The 20,594-nt window shown below is 46.3% G+C and overlaps 1 protein-coding gene across 7 annotated transcripts in view; it reads left to right on the top strand.

Annotated features, from left to right (window-relative positions):
• LOC137434920 (solute carrier family 12 member 4) overlaps window positions 1-20,594 on the top strand; it is a 105,374-nt gene that overhangs the window by 58,986 nt on the left and 25,794 nt on the right. For 4 of the 7 annotated variants that reach the window (XM_068128145.2, XM_078784921.1, XM_078784923.1 and 1 more), the window contains 9 exons: window positions 1,174-1,320; window positions 1,629-1,683; window positions 4,516-4,646; window positions 4,798-5,039; window positions 5,585-5,796; window positions 7,142-7,306; window positions 17,732-17,830; window positions 18,363-18,420; window positions 19,362-19,536. In XM_068128145.2, the coding sequence (XP_067984246.1) occupies window positions 1,174-1,320; window positions 1,629-1,683; window positions 4,516-4,646; window positions 4,798-5,039; window positions 5,585-5,796; window positions 7,142-7,306; window positions 17,732-17,830; window positions 18,363-18,420; window positions 19,362-19,536 (1,284 nt within the window). The remainder of the gene's footprint in view (window positions 1-1,173; window positions 1,321-1,628; window positions 1,684-4,515; window positions 4,647-4,797; window positions 5,040-5,584; window positions 5,797-7,141; window positions 7,307-17,731; window positions 17,831-18,362; window positions 18,421-19,361; window positions 19,537-20,594) is intronic. The other 3 variants (XM_078784919.1, XM_078784920.1, XM_078784922.1) reach the window with 2 other exon arrangements.

Raw genomic sequence — 20,594 nt, 5'->3', positions numbered from 1 at the left:
CACTCCTTCATTCCTTTTTTCTCCTGCCTCTGGAACAAACTCCCCCATTCCCTTCAATCCCACTCCTCCCTCCAGGTCTTTAAAACAGCTGTTCACCACCATCTCTTATTTCCCCCCATCCAAAACCTTGATCTTTTCTACCCCCACTAATTTCACCCCAGATCCACTTTTTTGAAATACCAACTTTTTTTCCTGGAAGTCCTTGTAGTATCCTTGTTTTTTATACTTCTCACACCCCCACCCCCTTCCCACGCCTCCTTCCCCCAATCCCTCTCCCTCCCACAGATCTCCCGATGTCCCTGCTCTCAAATGTTGTGTTTGTGTGCTTCCCCTTCTCTCCCCATCTTGTCTACCGCTCCCCTTATTATATAGCTCTCCTTATTATATACTTTGTGTGTCTGTTTTGATTTTTTTGTGATAAATGTTAGCTCTTTCACGAGCCTCGATCCTGTATACAAGAAAAAAAAAGAAGAAAAAAAAGAAAAAGGGAATCCGGTCGCTAAGGTTGCCAGAACTGAAAGTCAAACTCTTTTTCCACAAACTTTTCCAGAATTGGAACATAGAATGTAAGGTCAATGAATTAGGGAAAGTTAGATGTAATAAAGAGAGAGATGGAGAGGACAAGAACTGAAATTCTGTTGACAAGTGAACAGATAGACTGGCATAGAGCTTTTGGGCCAGTTTCAATATGACCATTACAAAGTGTTCTTTTCTGGTCACAAAACTTATACAATAAATGGTGTGGCATTGATTTGCAATAAGAAGATGGCAGGGTCAGTACTGGGATACAAACCAGTCAATGATGAGTTAATATCATTGAGGTTGAAAGGACATTTGGTGAACACCATCATTCACATATATACTCCAACATCTGCTGTAAATGAAGAAAATGTGAAAATCCCCTCACCCCCACCCAAAAACGTCCCAGTTACACCCCGTTATTTAAAAACGACAATGAGAGTGAGGTTCAGTAAATGAATTTGATGGTAAGGTTTTATATCGGTATTGTGAGTGATAATTATTGTTTTGTGTTTTTTGATTGAAGTTTTGTGGCTGGCGATTCAAGGATGCTTGCTGAGCCCTCCAATTAAAGGCGACACTAACTTTCCATCCATTGCTCCACCATCTTGTGCACCTCTTGCTCTCTACCATCCATCCCCACCTAACCTTCAGTCTCCTCGAATGGGAACCTGCATGGGTGTCTATCTGCCGTGTCTACAGAACATTCTCGGTGTCATCCTCTTCCTGCGTCTGCCTTGGCTGGTTGGCACAGCCGGCATTTTTGAGTCATTCCTTATTGTGCTGCTCTGCTGCTGCTGCGTAAGACTTCCCAGTGTTCTCCCATTTAGATGCCGATTAAAGCAGGGGAAGGCAATTCCTATTAAATGGAGACCCGGTGGGTAGATTAGGAACAAAATATGAGTGAAATCAAAATAGAGGAGGGACAGATGATGTTTGAATAACGAGGTTAACTTTGAGTGGAAAATCGAGAGTAATTGTGAGATAGGGATGTAGACAGAGATGATGGGATGGATGAAAACACCATTAATGAAGAAGGGGAATTATTTGGGAGGGATGAAGGTAAGGATTTTTTGCCAAGGTCATGACGTTTTGCATTCCTTTTACAGACACTGCTTACTGCTATCTCTATGAGTGCCATAGCAACGAATGGTGTTGTTCCTGGTAAGACAAACTATCTTGCTATTGTTGATATAGATATACAGTACTGTACTTCAAAGATGCAAAATGCCAATTGATAGACGTTTTGTCAGATTTTAAGAACATGCTTGAGTGTTACTGGACCCTGCTGTTACAACGCTAAAGGGGGTGTTCATAAGGTCGCACGGATGAAATACTCAATGGTGCAACACCACCATCTCATGCCATCATCTCTCCATACCTATGACATTTTTTTATCCTCATTACTCATTAACACTCTCGCCATGTACTTACAGGTTGTTTTTCCTTCTCTCTCTCCTCGTCCTCTTCCTCCTGCTGTTCATTTATCCCTTTCATTATTTCGTACTGTCCTACTGTCCCACCATCAGTGTGTTGCCTTCCACTCGTAAACCTCTGACACCTCACGCTTACATGAGCTGAGATTTTGTGGATTAAAAAAGGCCAAAAAAACAAGAAAATACGAGCCATATCTACCACTTATAAAACACAATGTCAGTTTGTGTGTTTGTACAGATGTCTGTCTCCCTTCATAAGGGTAGGTTTTAAAGGCCAATCTTTCAACATGAATGTGTGTTCACTACGGTCTATTCTTGAAGATAAACCAAACTCGAAAAACATTTTCGATAACAGTCATTTTGTCTCTTCTATTGGAATTGTAGACGGTGGCGTGCAAACCGAGCCTCAAGGGCGGTGTACAGAAGCGTTTTTTAAAATAACAATAAATATATAGCGCATGGAGGTGAAATTTACTGCACGTGATGTCAGATGTGCAATGCACATAGAGTAAAACGAGTGTTCATTTACATCCGTAAGATGTCTAATAAATAAAGAAGATATAAGCACACCTGACACTAGGCCGAGGCTTCAGACTTTGGCATGCTCATGAGGCTGCACTGTCGAATAAACTGTTCCAACCTGTTATTTTTGACGAGCTTTTTACTAGTATTTAAACAACTACCACATTTATATATTTTCTTACTAAATATAGAATGAATGAATGATCGTTTAAAGGCCATTTTCCCCGCTAGAGCGGGGGTTAGCCTTTCGAGCCCCATGACAATCATGGTTCCCTGTTTGAGGCGATGTTTTTATGGCCGAATGCCCTTCCTGACGCCAACCCTTAGTCGCCTCTTACGATGCGCAGGGATACCTATTCTAAATCGGGATACTCACCGGGATCATTCATCCCAGGAAGCTGGTACTCAATTTGCCAACCTCAGAAGGACGACAGGTTGAGTCAACCCCCCTGGCGTTAATTTAGCGATCGACCGGGATTCGAACTCAGGATCCTAGGATCCCAAACCGGCACCCTAACCACCAAGCCAACACCAGGCTCTTACTAAATATAGGTTCTGTTTATACTTGTACATTTATTGAGGAATAATAAAAAAGGTTGACGCATCTTGGATAATTTAGTGTCTCATACGTAGAACATATTTGAACACCCCTCATATGCCCTTTCAGGTTGCCTTTTTAGTGTTCCCATCTAAGCACATATCTCATGTGTGTTGGCAGGATGGCTTAGAGGTACGCACACTCGCCTCTGAGCCATCTAGCCTGGGTTTGAATCTCGCCGCAGCTATTAACTGTCATCCTGGTGTTTCGCAGGCAGGGCGATTCAGCAAAGTTTATGCCATCCCTTTAAGAGACATTACACTGGACTTCCCGTCTGCAAGGATTAGTTGTCTGATAAAGATCCTCAGGTGATAGTTCTTCTACACTTCGAGAAGGACACTTTATTCTTCTACTCTTTGGGATCTTTATCATCCACAGACTAATGCTATCAGACTTGACACCCAGTTTAATGTTCATCTGAGGGATGGCACACAATGATGCCTTATGAAAACAATGTGAAACACCAGCGTGAAAGTTTATAGCTGGCTCGAGACATTGCAATGTTATTGTAATTCCTTTAAGTTCACATGGAAGTCTCCTATGGAAGCCTGTGCCCTGCTTGTTAATTTTGTTCCCTAATTCCCCGCCCTTTGTCTTCTGGTGCCATCAATATAACTTTGCTCAGAGAATCGGAAGGCAGGGATTTGGAATTTTGACAGGCCACAGATGCATTGTGTATACTATTTTGGAATACTATTGTAAGGTTTATATTGTAAAATAGAAATTTGGATGATCTACCTGCTTGTAGCGGTAGCAGACAAGACAGCTGGCTTAATGCCCTCCCCTTTTTCTGATAGACGGTGTCCTTGAAGAGGCTGTTATTGTCTCAGAAGCATTAGAAGGACAGTTTCTAGTTGACTCATTTTTGTCAAGAATCAAACTTGAACGAGATGATCCAGGGCTGTGACGGCACCAGCAATGACAACTGTCTTGCCATCCTGGTTACTAAATGTGAAATTAGGTTGTGGAATTGGATTGGGCATGTGCTACTCATGGGGGATGAGCACATACCGAAAAGGGCAATATGCTGGGCACGTGACGGGAAGCGAAGGGTTGGATGGTCAAGGGAGACCCGATAACGTTCCGTTGGGAATGAAATGAAAGAGCCGAAGGTCACGTGGACAGAAATCGGACAGTGGGTCCAAGACTGACGAGAGTTTGTTCGAAGCTCCATTTGTTATATGGCATGATAAGCAAGAACCATGCCTGCAGGTTGTTTCAGCACTTGAAAAAAAGTAAACTAACCGTATTAGGGTATGCAGAGGGTATTTTCGGTGTACAAATATCCCTTCTTAGTTATAATGGTTTCAATAACAAATATTGATCTTTACTCCTTTACTCCCATGAAGGATATAAACAATCTGGAGGTACGTGGTTGTTCTCTGTAATTAATGTCATATACAATGAACCGACTTCTGTGTGTTTCCCTCTTCCCATTAGCTGGCGGCTCATATTTCATGATCTCTCGCTCACTTGGGCCTGAGTTTGGTGGTGCTGTGGGTCTGTGTTTCTACCTGGGAACTACGTTTGCCTCCTCCATGTACATCCTCGGAGCTGTAGAAATCCTTGTGGTAAGTTCAGTTCAATAATGGGTTGGTTTTCATCTTTAAATGCCAGTGCTATCATGGATATATGGGAGGCCTGAACTTTCTGGACTCAAAGTACCTAACAGCCCATCTATCATCCTTCATATTTATCATATCATCCCTTTTTTCAAATCAGGCGTACATCTCACCTGCAGCAGCCATCTTTAAAGCAGCAGAACCAGGAGATGAGATGGCAGCCCTACTCAATAACATGCGTGTCTACGGGACCTGCTTCCTCGCTGCCATGGCCATCGTCGTCTTTGTGGGTGTGAAATATGTCAATAAGTTCGCCATGCTCTTCCTCACGTGCGTCATCCTCTCCATCATCGCCATCTATGTGGGTGTCGTCAAGTCGGCCTTCGCCCCACCTCACTTCCCGTGAGTTCACGTTGAAGCATATTTCTTGTACGTGGGTAACAATTGCAATACTGCTTCTAGAGTTAAACATTTCTCATGTTTACACATGCACCCGCTGCAATTTTCAGGTGTTCTTTGCTACTTTCTCCATGGATTTCCCATGTGCATCCTTACAAGGCTCATTCGGTTACACGTGCACCCACTTATGTTGTGTAGACCACCAGGAAATACATGGTTGAAGAAGAATTTTGCTTCGACTTCCATCAGTTTTGTGGTCTTCTGCGAAAAGAGCTCATCATCAAAGCATATCAGCTCTTTTGTTGCTCTCTACCTTTAAGAGTGTATGGCTCTAAACACATTATTTAATTTAAAATACTTCAAGAAAGAATTTTAGGGAAGGGGGGGGGGGGGGGCCTTAATGATTTCCAGATTTCCAAATGCATCACCTGACTTCCATAATGTAATCGGTAGATGCTCATCTTCAACTTCCTTTCTCCTCTCCCTCCCCTCCCTTTCTTCAACTGCCTCGTTTCAAATGTAATTTTGCAAATGGTCTTTCATGACAGGATATGCCTGCTGGGTAATCGCACACTGGCACGGCATGCCTTCACCGTATGTGCCAAAACGGTGAGCTATGCCAATCAGACAAGGACCACACGCCTGTGGGAGATCTTCTGCGACTCGCCATTCCTTAATGCCACATGCGACGACTACTTTGCATCGAACAACGTCACAGAGATCGAGGGGATCCCTGGTCTCTTCAGTAAGGCCTTCACAGGTTTGTTTCTGCCATTACAATCGGTTTTCTTTTATACAAAGGCGATGTTCGTGGGAGAGATAGGATGCAACAAAAGGAACAGCGGAAAGAGTGGGAAATGCCAAGAGCAGGGCTGAGGGACAAAATCGATGGAGACTGACAAACTAGGGATGCGTGTAAGAATGAGGGGTAGAGGAGGATGAAGGGGGAAAGATGGATACGCAAGCAAACTCTCAGGAAGTCCAAATGCTAGCCACTTAACTGTTTAATTGCAAACAAGTAGTTTTCAACACTCATGTAGTTGTGCAAACAAAATGTATCACGTGTGTTTTACAAATGTCATCAAAATTGGTTCACGAGTTATCAAGTGACCACTATATTCGTCATGGGTGTGTGTCTATATGTCTGTCTGTCCGCTGCATAACTACCCGATGATATCATCCGATCTTGATGAAACTTGGGTGGGAGGTTGATATCATGATCTAGTTGTGCCCTGCCGAGAGTGGGCGTCTTGCGCCCGTTGTGGGCGGAGCGACGCCCGAAAAAGATGTCTTTTTAGGGGGTAATCGAGTTCAAGCTGCATCTTCTCCGAGGGGTTTGGTGGAATCTGACAGGGGTTTCAGTATTTGGTTAGGCCAATGTCATGTGTCTAGCTCCACGGAGCTCGATTTTTCATTTTCGCCCCAAGGTCAAGGTCACAAGGTCACGAAATTTAGAAAGGTCGATTTTTGATGGTTTTATTACAATGTTCGCTTCCTGATAGGGTGAAATGCCGTACATGGTCTTATATTATCACATACATCATGAAATACAAGTTTTCCAACAAATTTCAGAATCTTCAACCTTTGACCTTTGAAGGTCACAAAGGTCAAAGTTTAAAGTTGTCTGAATTTAACCGAATTTTCGGTATTGTGTAGCTAACTAACCTCATAACTGATTATACATTATTTTCTATCTCATTTCAAGGTCAGTAACCTTCGTTTTGACATTTCCGGGCCTGGCCTGGCCTGTCCGGGCCTGTTTTGGTTATAGTCCGTCCTTTGTCATTGGATACCGCTCGCTCGTGAACCATCGTCGTCTCCTGACTTGTTCTCACCTAAAGTTGAAATCCTGAATATAGGACAATCACTTTAAACATTCTATCCTTGGTGTTTCAAGAAGACTACAGATCAGTTTTAAAATTGGAATAAGAGTCAAATGTCGATGCTTGGCTTTTTGGTGTGTATTGTTGAAACTAGAGAATGAACAAAAAGATGGAAGGCAAGCAAAACAATCTCTTCTTTTTGTGGAGAAAATGGTTGCAAACATCACATTAAACACACATTAGGAGTTTGTGTAATTTGGGAATGTCAAATCCGCACTGCAGGTAATGCCTGGAGCAGATACATGGCCAAGGGTGACATGATCGAAAGCGCAGGAATCGGTGTGGTGGATGTGCCGCCGAGTAACGTGCGTCAGTATCCGTACATCTTCACCGATCTGGCTACATCTTTCATGGTCCTGTTTGGAATCTTCTTCCCTTCGGTCACGGGTGAGTTCTCAGGACAGGCTCAACAGTTTTAACTGTGTACATGATGATTTCGGCATTTAATTTCCATTATTGATGTATATTATCCATACACTCTCCCACGCTTTCTGCTTTTGCTTCCCTTTATATTTGTCTTCTGTCATTCCTTGCCAACACGACAGTCCATATCTTGTTCATCATGTAAACAATATGGCACTTTTTTCTGATGGGAATGTAATCATCCACTTTTCCATCAAATCTGTGATGTTTGTGTTCTAGAAATTGGGTTGTAAATGTGTGGACCAGGTTGTTATGAATGCCTACATGTGGCTGAATCACGTTCCATCTCCGCTCTCCTGCAGCCCTTCCGCCCCTCTCCCGCAGCCCTACCGGCCCTCTCCCACAGCCCTCCTGGCCCACTCCCGCATCTCTCCCGGTCCTCTCCCGCAGCCCTTTGTCTCCTGCGTTTTCCCTCAGTCCTCCCACGCTTTCCATCCGCCCTCCTGCCCTTTCCTTCAGCCCTCCCGCCCTTTCTCCAGCCCCCCTCCCCTCGCCTTCTCTGAAGCACCCCACCACCAGAATGTCTCCAGCACCCCCACCACCAGCGCAACCCCATCCCCACAACCACCACTCAAACTCCCCTTGGAGTACTCCAGCTTCCTCCCCCTTCCCTCCACCCTCCGCAACTCTCCTCCTCCCCCCCTCAGCTCCACAGCCCTCCCTCCCCCTGGAATGTCTCCAACTGCCTCCTGCAACTATTTCTTTTGCTGCCCACCAGCTCTACAACCCCTATTTCTGACCCGGAGTCTCTTTCGATAATAGTCTCTCTCTGTGGTTGACCATACTCCCAGTTTCGACAACTCCATCCATTAGACTTTCTTCAGACAGGCATTCTCTGGGGTCGTGCAATCCCCATTCTCTCTTTCTTCACTGTGGAGACTTTTTAGTTGCCATCATGCCATCCTGCTAGGAGTCGGTCCTCGACCTACAGTATAATGTAGTGCAGCTAAGGCCTTTTGTGATACAGCTGCCCTTCTCAATGTGTCTTCTACTCGTGTCTCCCCCAATGGCAGTCATTCTTTGTGAGATTTGGTCATGTCAAAATCGCCCTCCAGCTTGCCTTGCTTCTTCGCTCTTCCTTTTGGCTCTTCTGATCATACCCTTGTGAAAGCGTTTGTCTCTTTATTATTCTCCAGAGGCACCGATGTGTATATCCCTTCAGAAAGACAGTTTGTTTTGTGTCACCTTTGTATTTTCAACTTGCATAGGGCTCACTTACCCCACAGTCACACTAGTCGCTAACCTTCCCATCTGTGTCGGTGCATGACCCACACACTCTCGTTCGCTCATGCACTCCATTCTGCATGATCCCGCAACATGTTCCGGCACATTCGCTCTCAGCACACACTCCATGACTCATCACTCCAATAAACCATGTGTTCTTTATTCTTTCCAAGCTCATCATGCACTCGCTCCGACTCACACAGCCTCACCTTCCTCTCTACCTGTATCTGCAATATGCTATGTCGATCTTTACACATCATTTCAACACATTCTATGAGCTCCTCCTTAATTTTCCTTTACCCATTTCCCTGCCTCTTTTTGCTCCTTCTTTCCTTTATTAATTTGATCCTTTTCCTTGCGTTTTCTCCCGCTTTGCTCCTGCGAGTTCCCCTTCTAACATCACTTTAGTGGTCTCTATACTTGTTTCCATCTGTTTTTTCGTCTCTATTGTTTGCCCCATCTCTTCTATCTTCTTTGTCACCTCGTCATGTCTTGCACTCCTTTTTCACTGCCGTTCGATCTCCCTTTGTTTATTTCTGGGCCTTTTTCAATTATTTTATCGCCTCAGTATTTTCCCCAATTTGCTCCTTTAATTATTCTGTCCTTTCCTATGTCCTCCTATCTCCATCTGTATTTATTCATTTTAGCCATCATTTTGACCTGACCCACCCTTTAACATCATCCATATCTAATACCATCCCCAGATCCTTCAACTGTGTGACACGCTCCAATATTGCCCCTTGTATCATGCAATCCCTTTTTTAATTATCCCTACCCATCCCCAACACTTTACATTTGATTATGCTAAACTGCATCTGCCTGTCTTTTGCCCAATCTATTAAGGTATTTAGACTTTCTTGAATGTGATCACATCTCCCCCTCCGTCCCTCCACCCTCTCTGCTATCTACCTTACCTCCGTGCTTAATGTCATCTGCTAATTTGGAAAGCCGACTCTTAACGCCACTGTCCAAATCATTGATCTAAATTGTGAATAATAATGGTCTCAGTACTGACCCTTGAGGTACCCCACTACTTACATGCTCCCAGCAAGACATCGTCCCATTCACAGCTGCTCTTTGCTTCCTATCACTAAATCAGTTTCCAATCAAGTTAGCTACTCTACCAACTATACCATAAACCCTACCTTAGCTAGCAACCACCTATGTGGTACCTTGTCAAAATCCTTCTGAAAGTATTGATACATTTACATCCACTTCACTTCCTTCATCCACCTAATCAGAAACTGCTTCATAGAACTCCAATAGATTTGTTAAACAAGATCTCCCTTTGGTAAATCCGTGCTGACTATCTTTAATGAGCATTAAATTATTAAAATGGTTTCCTATCCCTTCCTTAATTAACGTTTCCAACACCTTCCCCACAACTGAAATTAAGCTAACAGGTGTATAATTAGCAAACAGGTCATTTTACCCAATCACCTAATCATTTTACCCAATCATCTTTAGCTTGTCCCTGCACTGCGGAGACAGACAGGGTTTTGCAATCACTTCTCTGTGCCTGTCTGTCTGTGTCTGTCCGGGCCATAACTTTTTTTTTTACCATTTGAGCAATTGTCATCAAATTATCAACAAAGCTTTAGGATGAGAATATTGAGAAGGCAAATTTAGAATTTTGGCATTAGGCCAAAAAGTCAAAGGTCAGCAGCATAACCTAAAATCATCAATTTTCATCCAATTGACCTGAAATTTAAATTTACTATTTGAGCTCCGAAGTCAAATTTTCAACAAAGCTTTATTATGAGAATCTGGCGAACTCAATTAATAATTTGGCCAAAAGGTCAAAGGTCAGCATCACATTAAATCGTCAATTTGTATCCAACTGACCTGAAATTTTAAAAGAATTTCCATATTGGGTCACTGATTTGGTTCACCAATCAAAAGCTAGAAGCTGATTGTTGTAAAAAGTCAAATCCACAACATTGTCCTAATGGTAGGTTTAATTCAAATTCGATCTCTGGCAACACCTGTAAGATATAATCAAGCCATATATCAGGATTACATAATCATGGAGGAGTCAAGCAATTATCAATCAATGCAAGCCAGCCTGGAACATCGAGATATACGCACCATTCGAGTATACGCTGTCACACAGATTATATGTCACAGGAATGATCCGGAGCGATGTTCGTCCGAGTTCTTGTAGACGCCTCTCAGTGGTTGGAGAGAGCATAACACCTGGGTTCAACTTAGACACAATTTCATTACATTCTCCCCGCCGTTAAAACTACACTTCCGCTAAGGCAGGAATCAAGCTAGCAGCATATAGCAGCAGGATAATAGCAGTGAGCAGCAGTTGTCCGTCCATGTCAGTCGGTCCAACCATAGCGGTCGGGGCGGCGAATCTCCCTACCGGCACGGGTCCGGAAACTACCGGGTACTACATCCCCAAGACCGGAGTTCCCTGCGTCAGAGTAGCCGCCTAAGTCAGGTGATGGAGGTGGCACCACAGGGCCTACAGGTTGGGGAGCGTTTAGCGGTGAGGAGGCCGGCAGATACTCCACAGGCGGATCAACGGGAGAGTCCATGGACTCGTAAACTGGTTGGTCAATTTCCCCGCAAGAGGCCAGGTGGCGTACGGAGACTGTTGACTCGCATCCATCGGACATCAACACACGAGCGTGCTCAGGATTAGCTTGGAGTACCTGCACCTTATCCACTAGTGGGTCATACTTACTCATGCGAACTGCACGTTTGAGGAAAGCCGGTCACGGCTCAGCAAGCCAACTAGGTAAAGATCGGGTACTACCCGAACTCCTTGGGTGATGAAACAGCCGTTCATGGGGAGTTTGATTGGTAGCCGTACACAACAAAGTCCTGATTGAGTTCAGTGCCACGGGTAGCGACCAAGCCCATTTGTCTAGGCCTCGGCCGAGGGACTTAAGACTCAGCGTAACGGCTCTCCATATAATATCATTGAAGCGTTCGACCTGTCCATTCGCCTGCGGCATATACGGAGTGGTATAGCTAGAAGCGACATTATGCTGGAGTAAGAAGTTCCTCACTTCCTGGGACAGGAACACCGCGCCTCGATCGGTATGCACGTAGGCCGGATTCCCAAACATAGAAAACAAGTTCTGCAGGCACCGGATAAACGAAGCAGCTATCATATCTCCGCACAGGAAAGCAAAAGGGAATCTCGAGAACTCATCAACGATCGTGAGTAGATAACGAGAGTTACTCGAAGCCAGTGACGCCGGCAGTGGTCCTTTGAAATCCATCGCCAATCTCTCCCCTGGCCTAGTAGCTCGGACCAGCGTTCCCATAGGAGGGTTGTAGAAACACGGTTTGAGTTCAGCACATACAGAGCAAGTGCAACAGATCTGACGAATATCCTCAACCGAGTAGGGCAAGTTACGACTGCGCACAAAATTAGCGAAACGCGTCACCCCGGGATGGCACAAGGTGTCATGCAAAACGCGCAGGTCCTCAAAAGATGTGAGGCTCCCACATGTCGCCGGCCGCGATAAAGCGTCGGCAACCAGGTTATCCCTCCCAGGGCGATATTTGATTGTGTAGCAGAAATTGGCGAGCTCAATCCGCCAGCGAGTGATTTTCTCATTCTTAATGCGTTGAGCATGCTGGGTGTCGTACATAAAAGCAACGCTCTGTTGGTCCGTGATAATATGGAAGCATCGTCAGAGCAAATAGGGACGCCAACGCCTGATCAACTCGACGATGGCATACGCCTCCTTTTCGACAGACGAATGTCTCTGCTCAGCGGAGGAGAGAGTTCGTGAAAAGAAGGCCACAGGGCGCCCCCTTGAGAGAGAGTTGCAGCTATCGTATGATCCGACGCATCGCTTTCCAAAACAAAGGATTTATTTTCGTCAATCGTCGCCACAGCGGCGCCAGCGATGTCGGACTTAAGGCTATGAAAAGCGACCTTGGCAGCAAGGCTCATGGAGAACGCTTCGCAGTCCACAAGTGGGCGGAGCTTTGCGGAGAAATTTTGTACCCACTTGGAATAATGAGCGAACAGCCCGAGAGCACGCTTCAACGAAGCACGATCGCAGGGCGGGGCCATGTCGAGCAAGGGTCGCAGACGCTCCTTATCCGGAGCGACAGAGCCGTGGGTCACGGTGTACCCCAGGAGATCTATCGTGCGAGCAGAGTAGCGACATTTAGCCTCATTCATAGTCAAGCGATACCTCTGCGCGACCTCGAGGAAGCGCTTCAGATTAGCATCATGATGTTCCTGGTCATACCCGCAAACCGTGAGATTATCCAGATAAACGAAGACATCGGTCAAGTTCTCCTTAGCGATGAGGTCGTCCATAGCCCTCTGAAAACACGCGACCTCGTTCGTGACCCCGAAAGGTAGCCGGGTGAACTGGTATAACCTCTGACCTGATTCAAACGCGGTATAGATGCGATCTGCCTCAGAGATGGGGATCTGATGATACGCACTGCGTAGATCGAGAGTGCTATCGACTGAATACTGTGCCACCTGTCGAACCAGGGAGTCCATTCCCGGGAGTGGATAGGCGTCCAGCTGGGTAAACCGATTAATCATCTGCGAATAGTCGATTACCATGCGTTTGCGATGCGATTCGCTTCGTACTACCAGAACTTGGGCCCGCCATGGCGACCGACTAGGTTCTATGATACCTTCCTTTAGTAGCTGTGCCGTTTCTTCCACAATGAATTGCACGTCAGCTCGTGAGTAGCGTCGCGATTTAACCGCGACAGGTGTACAGTCCGTGGTCATATTGGGGAACAGCGACAATGGCTCAATTTCCATCCCTGCAAGAGCACACACAGCAAGAGTATCAGTACCACCAAATTCCATTTCCAAACGTCCATGTCGCTTGAGAAAATCATGTCCGAGCAAAACTTCTGCACATAATGCTGGTGAGACCATTAAATGCACATCCGGAAACATTCGACCCTTAATCACAAGCTTCAGTCGACATTCCCCTTTTGTGCTAAGCCATAGCCCCTGAGAGGCCATAAAGATTCTGCGTCTTGTCCCAAGAATCGGCCATCCATGTTTCTGCACAAGCCGAAGATCCACATTACTATCCGTGGATCCCGTGTCGATGAAAGCATTAGCAAAAATTCCCTCAATCATGAGTGGGATTATAGCACGAGACAGGCCCGGTGGCCCTGTAGTTATCGAGTCGTCGAGGGTAGGCGCTCGGGCCTCACGAGTGGATCCAACGCCAGCTAATGTCTTTCTTGCCGTTGAAGTAGCTTGTAGATCGTTCGTGCCGCCTCTGGAGGGCGCTCGTGCCACGCGCGGAGTTTCGAAGCCAGCATTCACCGATCGGGTGGCTGATCCCGGAAGTTGGCAGGGTGTCGGAAGAATGCCAGTCAAGGACGGTAGCGCCGCTTACTGAAGTGATTGCGACACTTGTTTAATCGGCGCGGCGAGTCTCATCAAGGTCGAGCTCTCAGCTCGGGGCCCACGGAGAGGGGCGATCCCCATCAAAGTCGGGCGAGGCGCGCTGTGCGCCGTTCGTACCGCGGGCTTGGAGATAAGCACATTTATCATCGAGCGAGCTCGCTTGCCGAGCACAGCTCGGCAAACTTTTGCAAAATGTCCCGTCTTTGTGCACAAATGACACTTCGCATCCTTAGCTGGGCAAACAGACCTGGGATGATTCTGATTCCCGCAGAAATAGCACGTAGCGTTACTTCCTGACTTGGGTCCTGCTGCAGCAGCGACCGTCAAGCCCGGATCGGGATCCTCGAGAGTATTCGTGGTCTCCTATTCCGGCGGAGGTGCCGAGGCGGCATCCACGATCTCGGCGGTAGCTCTCTCCGTTCGGGTCTGTCGAGATGTCCCCGCTGTGATGTATGGGCGTTCATACGCGTCGGATTGTTCCCGTGCTTCGGTGTACACGTGAGATAACCGAAGTGCTTCGGCTAGTGTCAATTCGGATGCTTCAAGTAGTCTTTGTCTGATGACCGGTGACCTTAGTCCTGAGACGAAAGCATCGCGGACAAGGTCATCGCAGACTTGTTCATGGGTGCGTACAACAGGGGTACTTTCCTTCAGTAGGCATCGGAGGTCTTGAGCAAATTGATCTAAGGTCTCCGTGGGCTGTTGTCGACGAGTCGCAAACAAATGTCGGGAATAGACTACGCTTCGTCTTTTTATGTAGATACGCTTCAGCTCAGCCACAGCATCATCGAACGTCTCACATTGTTCAATGGCCATGGACACGGCATGGTGCACCTTAGGTTACAGCACAGCGAGTTTGGTTTCATTGGTGACGGCCTCCTGAGCATTGAACTGATTATTCAAGATTTTCAGCGAATGTGTCAGCTGGGCGGCCACGTCCGTCGCCTGGGGATCTGCTCCGAAGACAGGCACTTGGATCATCTTATGAGCCATGTCGTACTCGTTCAGGTCTCGTACTCGCTCGGGACGACGAGACGAATTTGAATTAAGTGTTGTAAAAAGTCAAATCCACAACATTGTCCTAATGGTAGGTTTAATTCAAATTCGATCTCTGGCAACACCTTTTTTTTTTTTTTTTTTTTTTTTTTTTTGTATACAAGATCGAGGCTCGTGAAAGAGCGAACATTAATCACACAGAAAGACAAACCGACACATAAAACATATAACATCGGGAGCGGTAGACAAGATGGGGAGAGAGGGGGAAGGACACAAACACAACATTTGAGAGCAGGGACCGAGAGACATGGAGACATCGAGAGATCTGAGAGAGGGCGAGGGCTTTGGGGGGGGGGGGCATGGGAAGGGGGCGGTGGGAGAGGTATAAAACATATGGACACTGCCAGGACTTCCAGGAAAGAAGTTGGAATTTCAAACAAGGTGGATCTGGGGTGAATTAGCGGGGGTAGAAAAGATAAAGGTTTTGGATGGGGGAAGATAAGAGATGGTGGTGAACAGCTGTTTTAAGGGGAGCGGCAGACAATTCCTTGAAAATGGCAGACATGCAGACAATTCCTTGAAAAATTTGCATATTTGCATCATTAATTAGACAAATTAAGAATAACAATAGATATCATAAATTTGACTATGCATTCTTGTAAAATACATGATGGGACACAGACACGCCAAGTTTGGTCACAATCAGTCGATAAATGCCCGAAATCTGAGGGGGGGGCAAATTAGCCCCCCCCCCCCCCCGGGCTATGCAGTTTCAAAATAGCCCGGGCTATTTCGGGTTAAGGGTCACAAAACCACGCCCTATGATCAGAGCCGTTACCCCGGTAGCCAGCTGCAAACTATGATTTTCCAGACGCTGGATTTTACCCCAGCCGTCTGCACTCGAATTAAGGATCACAGGGCTGATGATCGTGGCGCTCGCTCCTGTGACCACTACGGCGTCTACCCCCACGCCGGCAATTTTGCATCGAATTGTGAGGCTACCTGTTCCAATTTGGCCACAATGAATGACCTGTCGCGTCATTGAGGGCTTTTCTCCATCCCCTACTGCCGAACACCGCCCTGCATGCTCGGCACGTTCTAGTTTCCCGGGCTCTGGCGGGGGGGGGGGGGGGGGGGGGGGGTGTCTGAGGTAGGCTAGGCCGATCGATACGGGCGGAGTTGAGGGCATCGGCTGGTGGGGAGCGTCCCGGCGCGGAGCTCAGCACTCCCACGCACGGTGACCCAGCCGAGCACAATTATAGCACCTCACCTGGTAAGGTGCTTGCCTCCGGTATTCCAAATTGCCCCCCCTGAATGTCCGAATTGGCGTACGTTGTCGTGGCCCACCGGGTGCCACCGCCGGGGCCGCCTACCATGGTCCAGGTCCCGCCAGGCGCCGGTCCACCAGCCTCCGGACCATGCTCTCCAGGTCAGGGCCCCCTTTGGGGGCGGGCCCCCCAGGGGGGCCGCCACCCATCACGGGCCCTACCTGACGCACCGCCACTGCGTGGCGCTCGCCTCCCTGGGCCAGGGGCCTCGCTGCCTCCCAACGGGCTGCAGCGTCGGCCACCTGGCTCATGGTCTGCGGGCGCCACATGGCGAGCTGTTGTCGGAGCTCCAGATCCGGAAGAGCCTGGATAAAGTGATCCAGCGCCAGGCTTTCCTGGGAACTCGCTGCTAACCGCTGATAACTGATAACTCGCTGAATAACTCGCTGAACCTGTAAGATATAATCAAGCCATATATCAGGATTACATAATCATGGAGGAGTCCAGCAATTATCAATCAATGCAAGCCAGCCTGGAACATCTAGATATACGCACCATTCGAGTATACGCTGTCACACAGATTATATGTCACAGGAATGATCCGGAGCGATGTTCGTCCGAAGTCTTATAGACGCCTCTCAGTGGTTGGAGAGAGCATAACACCTGGGTTCAACTTAGACACAATTTCATTACACTGATTGTCTTTTTTTTTTTTCTTTTTTTTTTGAACAAAAGGTCAAGATTGCATAAAATTGTCAATTTTCATTTGATTGACCTGGAATTTTAAGAATTTCCACATTTGGTCACTGATTTGGTTCACCAATCAAAAGCTAGAAGCGGTTTGTTTTTTGTTTGTTTGTTTGTTTTTCGAACAAAAGGTCAAGATCGCCTAAAATCATCCATTTATTTTTTTTGCTGTTTTTGTCGTGTTTAGCATATGGCAGAAGAAGTCTGAATACAAAGCGAACGCAGGGTCAGGCTTTGCATTTTCAGATGCTTCCTAGTTGTCCCCCCGTCGCACCGCGGAGTGAAAGGGGGACTATGGTTTTCCCCTCCGTCCATGTGTTTTTCTTTGGGTTTATTAAACTCTTAAATCAAGGATGTTTTTTGTTTGTTCTTTAAGTCCTGCTTCCTAATATATATATTGAGTTATTTATGACGTTTTTAAATCTGTGGGGAAAAACATTTCCCATATAACTTTATTGAATGTACATTTTATATAGTTTTGAATTTTTTTCAAATGGCTGAGGGTTGGCCTGCTTTGGAATGTGATCATTCTTAACCCGGGATAGGTGTATCCCAAGATCCGTAGAGAATGGGTATACCCAGGGGTACACTTATCTAAGCTGAAGCACTTCTCATTTCAACATTAAACCCCCAAGGAGATGGAATGTCAGCCAGTTGGTTACAAACACCCTGCCCTCTCCCCTCACCCCTTCCCACATTGCACACATATCCGTGCCAGCACGTTCAAGTACTGCTCAATTCGCCTTTCGGGTGTTTGATCAGCAGGTGGATGATGTTTCCTCTCAGGCATAATGGCTGGTTCCAATCGCTCTGGGGACCTGAAGGACGCCCAAAAGTCGATCCCAGTGGGCACAATTCTTGCTATCATTACCACGTCTTTCATCTGTATCCTCAGCCTCAGTGGTCGCCCTCGGTGTTGATGACTGTTGGTCTTTGTGCCGTCTGTGGTTTATAATTCCACATGAGTTTCGTGCATGCAGCCAACAAGCAATTCTGCATGTCTTGCTATTTCAAAATTTCCTTAATCATTGAACTACTTGGAGGCGATTACAAAGATATCTGATTGATTAAAATGTTTAAGGTAACGAATGATAGGGATGAAGTAGATGAGAGGACATGGGGGCATAGCTTTAGAGTTTAAAATGGAAGAGTTACATGGAACATGCCTTTCAACCCTCACTTCCGATCCCCACCCATCATTCCCTCAACACTTCCCTATTTCTACCATCTCCTCCATAGCTCCCTACCTTACTCCTTCTACCTGTCACCCCCTCCTTTCTCACATTATCCCTTATGTTACCTTGTTTAGATCGAGTTTGAGGTGTGGATATGGTGCAGGCAAGATGAACTGAGTGGCCTTCGCCTGGGTTTGGGTTTCCGTGCATATTCCTTCTGTAACCTTAATCACATCATACAGACCTCAGTTGCGTCATCCTTTTTGGGAGCTGCATAGAGAACGCCGTCTTGAGAGACAAGTACGTTTGAACTTTTTCAAATTATACTTTTAAATGTCCACTATATATGGAGTTCTATGAACAGTATTTTTATTCTTGCTAAATCTGATTTGGCCGATTGTGTATTCCACGATGCAGGTGTTTATAACTGCAATCACTAATGATGATTTTGGAACCTAACGAAGCGTTTTTTGGGGAGATGTCTGCGTATTAAAATGGCAGAACTGGCAGGATAGCCTTGAGCTACCCACACTCACCTCTGAATTGGTTTGAATCCCAACCCAGCTGTAGGCTGCTCTCCAAGTGTTTTGCAGACAGGGCACGGCATCAATGTGTGTGCCTTCCATGTGATGGATGTTGAGCCGAGTGTCCCCTATCTGTTAGCATTAGTATACGGACATTGAAGATCCCGCGGTATCTCCACGGAGTGTGGGCGAGGTATCGCCAGCACCCAGAACAAGTTACAAATTCCTGCTCTAATCTACAGGGGCACTGCATCAAAGGCACAGTCAGCCTCAACCCCAGCAATTTATTGCAAACTGTGGCAACCTGTTGCATACGAAAGAAGAAGAATATAATGATGTAATTGCTGATCCTGCCTTCCTTTCTTGTATATTCCTGTATATGCCTTATTCCTCTTTTTCCAACCTTTTAGGCTTCTCTTCTCGAGCTTCCCAACCTTTTTTTTTTTCTCCCTTATTATCTTCCTTCCATTTTAAAATTGTCTCTTACTTCCTCCTCTCCCACTCTCATTTTTGTGTGTAGCTTATGGACTTCCCCTTTATGTTCTGCGAGCTCTATCAATATTTTTGTGGAGTGGGGGGCAGCACAACAGGGTAAACTGGATGGGAGTGTGAATATTGCCTGACATGTTTGGGTAAAATAAAAGTACAAACTTGAAGATTGTCGCTGAAGTACCATTGTTCGTGCCTTTGTGCCCAAGTTGAGTGTTGTGTTATCAGGTTTGGTGAAGTGGTGAACGGAACCTTGGTGGTGGGAACCCTGGCATGGCCATCTCCTTGGGTCATTGTGATTGGTTCTTTTTTCTCAACCTGCGGTGCCGGACTGCAGAGTCTGACTGGCGCACCCCGGCTTCTACAGGCAATCGCCAAGGATGGAATCATTCCTTTTTTATCGGTGCGGCATCCATATATACTTACCTCACCTGGGACTTAAAGCATACTTGTGACACTTGCGTTTAAGCATAAATATTTGTGTGATTTCAGCAATGAGAGATTTAAGCATTTACTTTACTGTTCATTAACCTGTTCTTTGTCTTAAGGACGTGTTTGCCTCGTTTTATTTTCTCCATAAATAATCCCGTTGAGGTCTTCTTCTTCCGTATACAGCGCAAGGCTTCTGGGTAGCATCATTAGCTGAAAGCGCGTCTATGCCGCTGATGCAATGCCCTCTGCTGGTTAGGGCAGGAATTTGTAATTAGTTCAAGGTGCTGGCAATAGCTAACCTTCTCTTCGAGAAGAACACCATGGGATCTTCAATGCCCACCTACTAATGCCAGCAGACCCAATTTAATGCCAATGCAAGGGACGGCACAGTCGGCACACCCATTGATGAGTGACTTTGCCTATGAAACACGGGGATGACAGTTTATAGCAAGGTCGGGATTCAAACTCAGGCTACACAGCTTGGAGGTGAGTGTGCATACCACTTGGCCATCGTAATCCCTTGTGGTGATATACCCCATAGGCCCATTGCCCTTTGGTTGAGTGGGCAAGGACTTGTTTTTTTTTCTCCACTAGTGTGGGTCTCATTCTCATGGCCGTTGAGATCCCAAAGTGTAGAAGTGATCGAGTTTTCATCTGCAATAAACACTCACCAAAACTCAGAAATGGAGATGCAAGGCCATGTCAGCTGACGTGTTTGATATTGATTGGTATACGCCACAACTTGATGCTTTGCTCCACGCCTAGCTAGGTCTGCACATCCATCCTCTTCGTATTGCAGACTTTCTCTTCCAGGCCTTACGGCAGAAGAAACATGGTAGTTTTTTTTTTTGTTTTTTTTGTATACTGAATCGAGGCTCGTTAAAGAGCTAACATTTACTTCACAAACAAATCAACCAGACAAACAAAATATATAAAAAGAGGGAGCGGAAGACAAGATGGGGAGAGAAGGGGAAGCACACAAACACAACATTTGAGAGCAGGGAGATGTGTGGGAGGGAGAGGGCTTGG

The sequence above is a fragment of the Myxine glutinosa genome, chromosome 9 (genome assembly GCF_964187855.1).
Source record: "Myxine glutinosa chromosome 9, kmMyxGlut1.1, whole genome shotgun sequence".
NCBI lineage: Eukaryota > Metazoa > Chordata > Myxini > Myxiniformes > Myxinidae > Myxine > Myxine glutinosa.
This window is presented reverse-complemented; position numbering and strand designations above follow the sequence as displayed.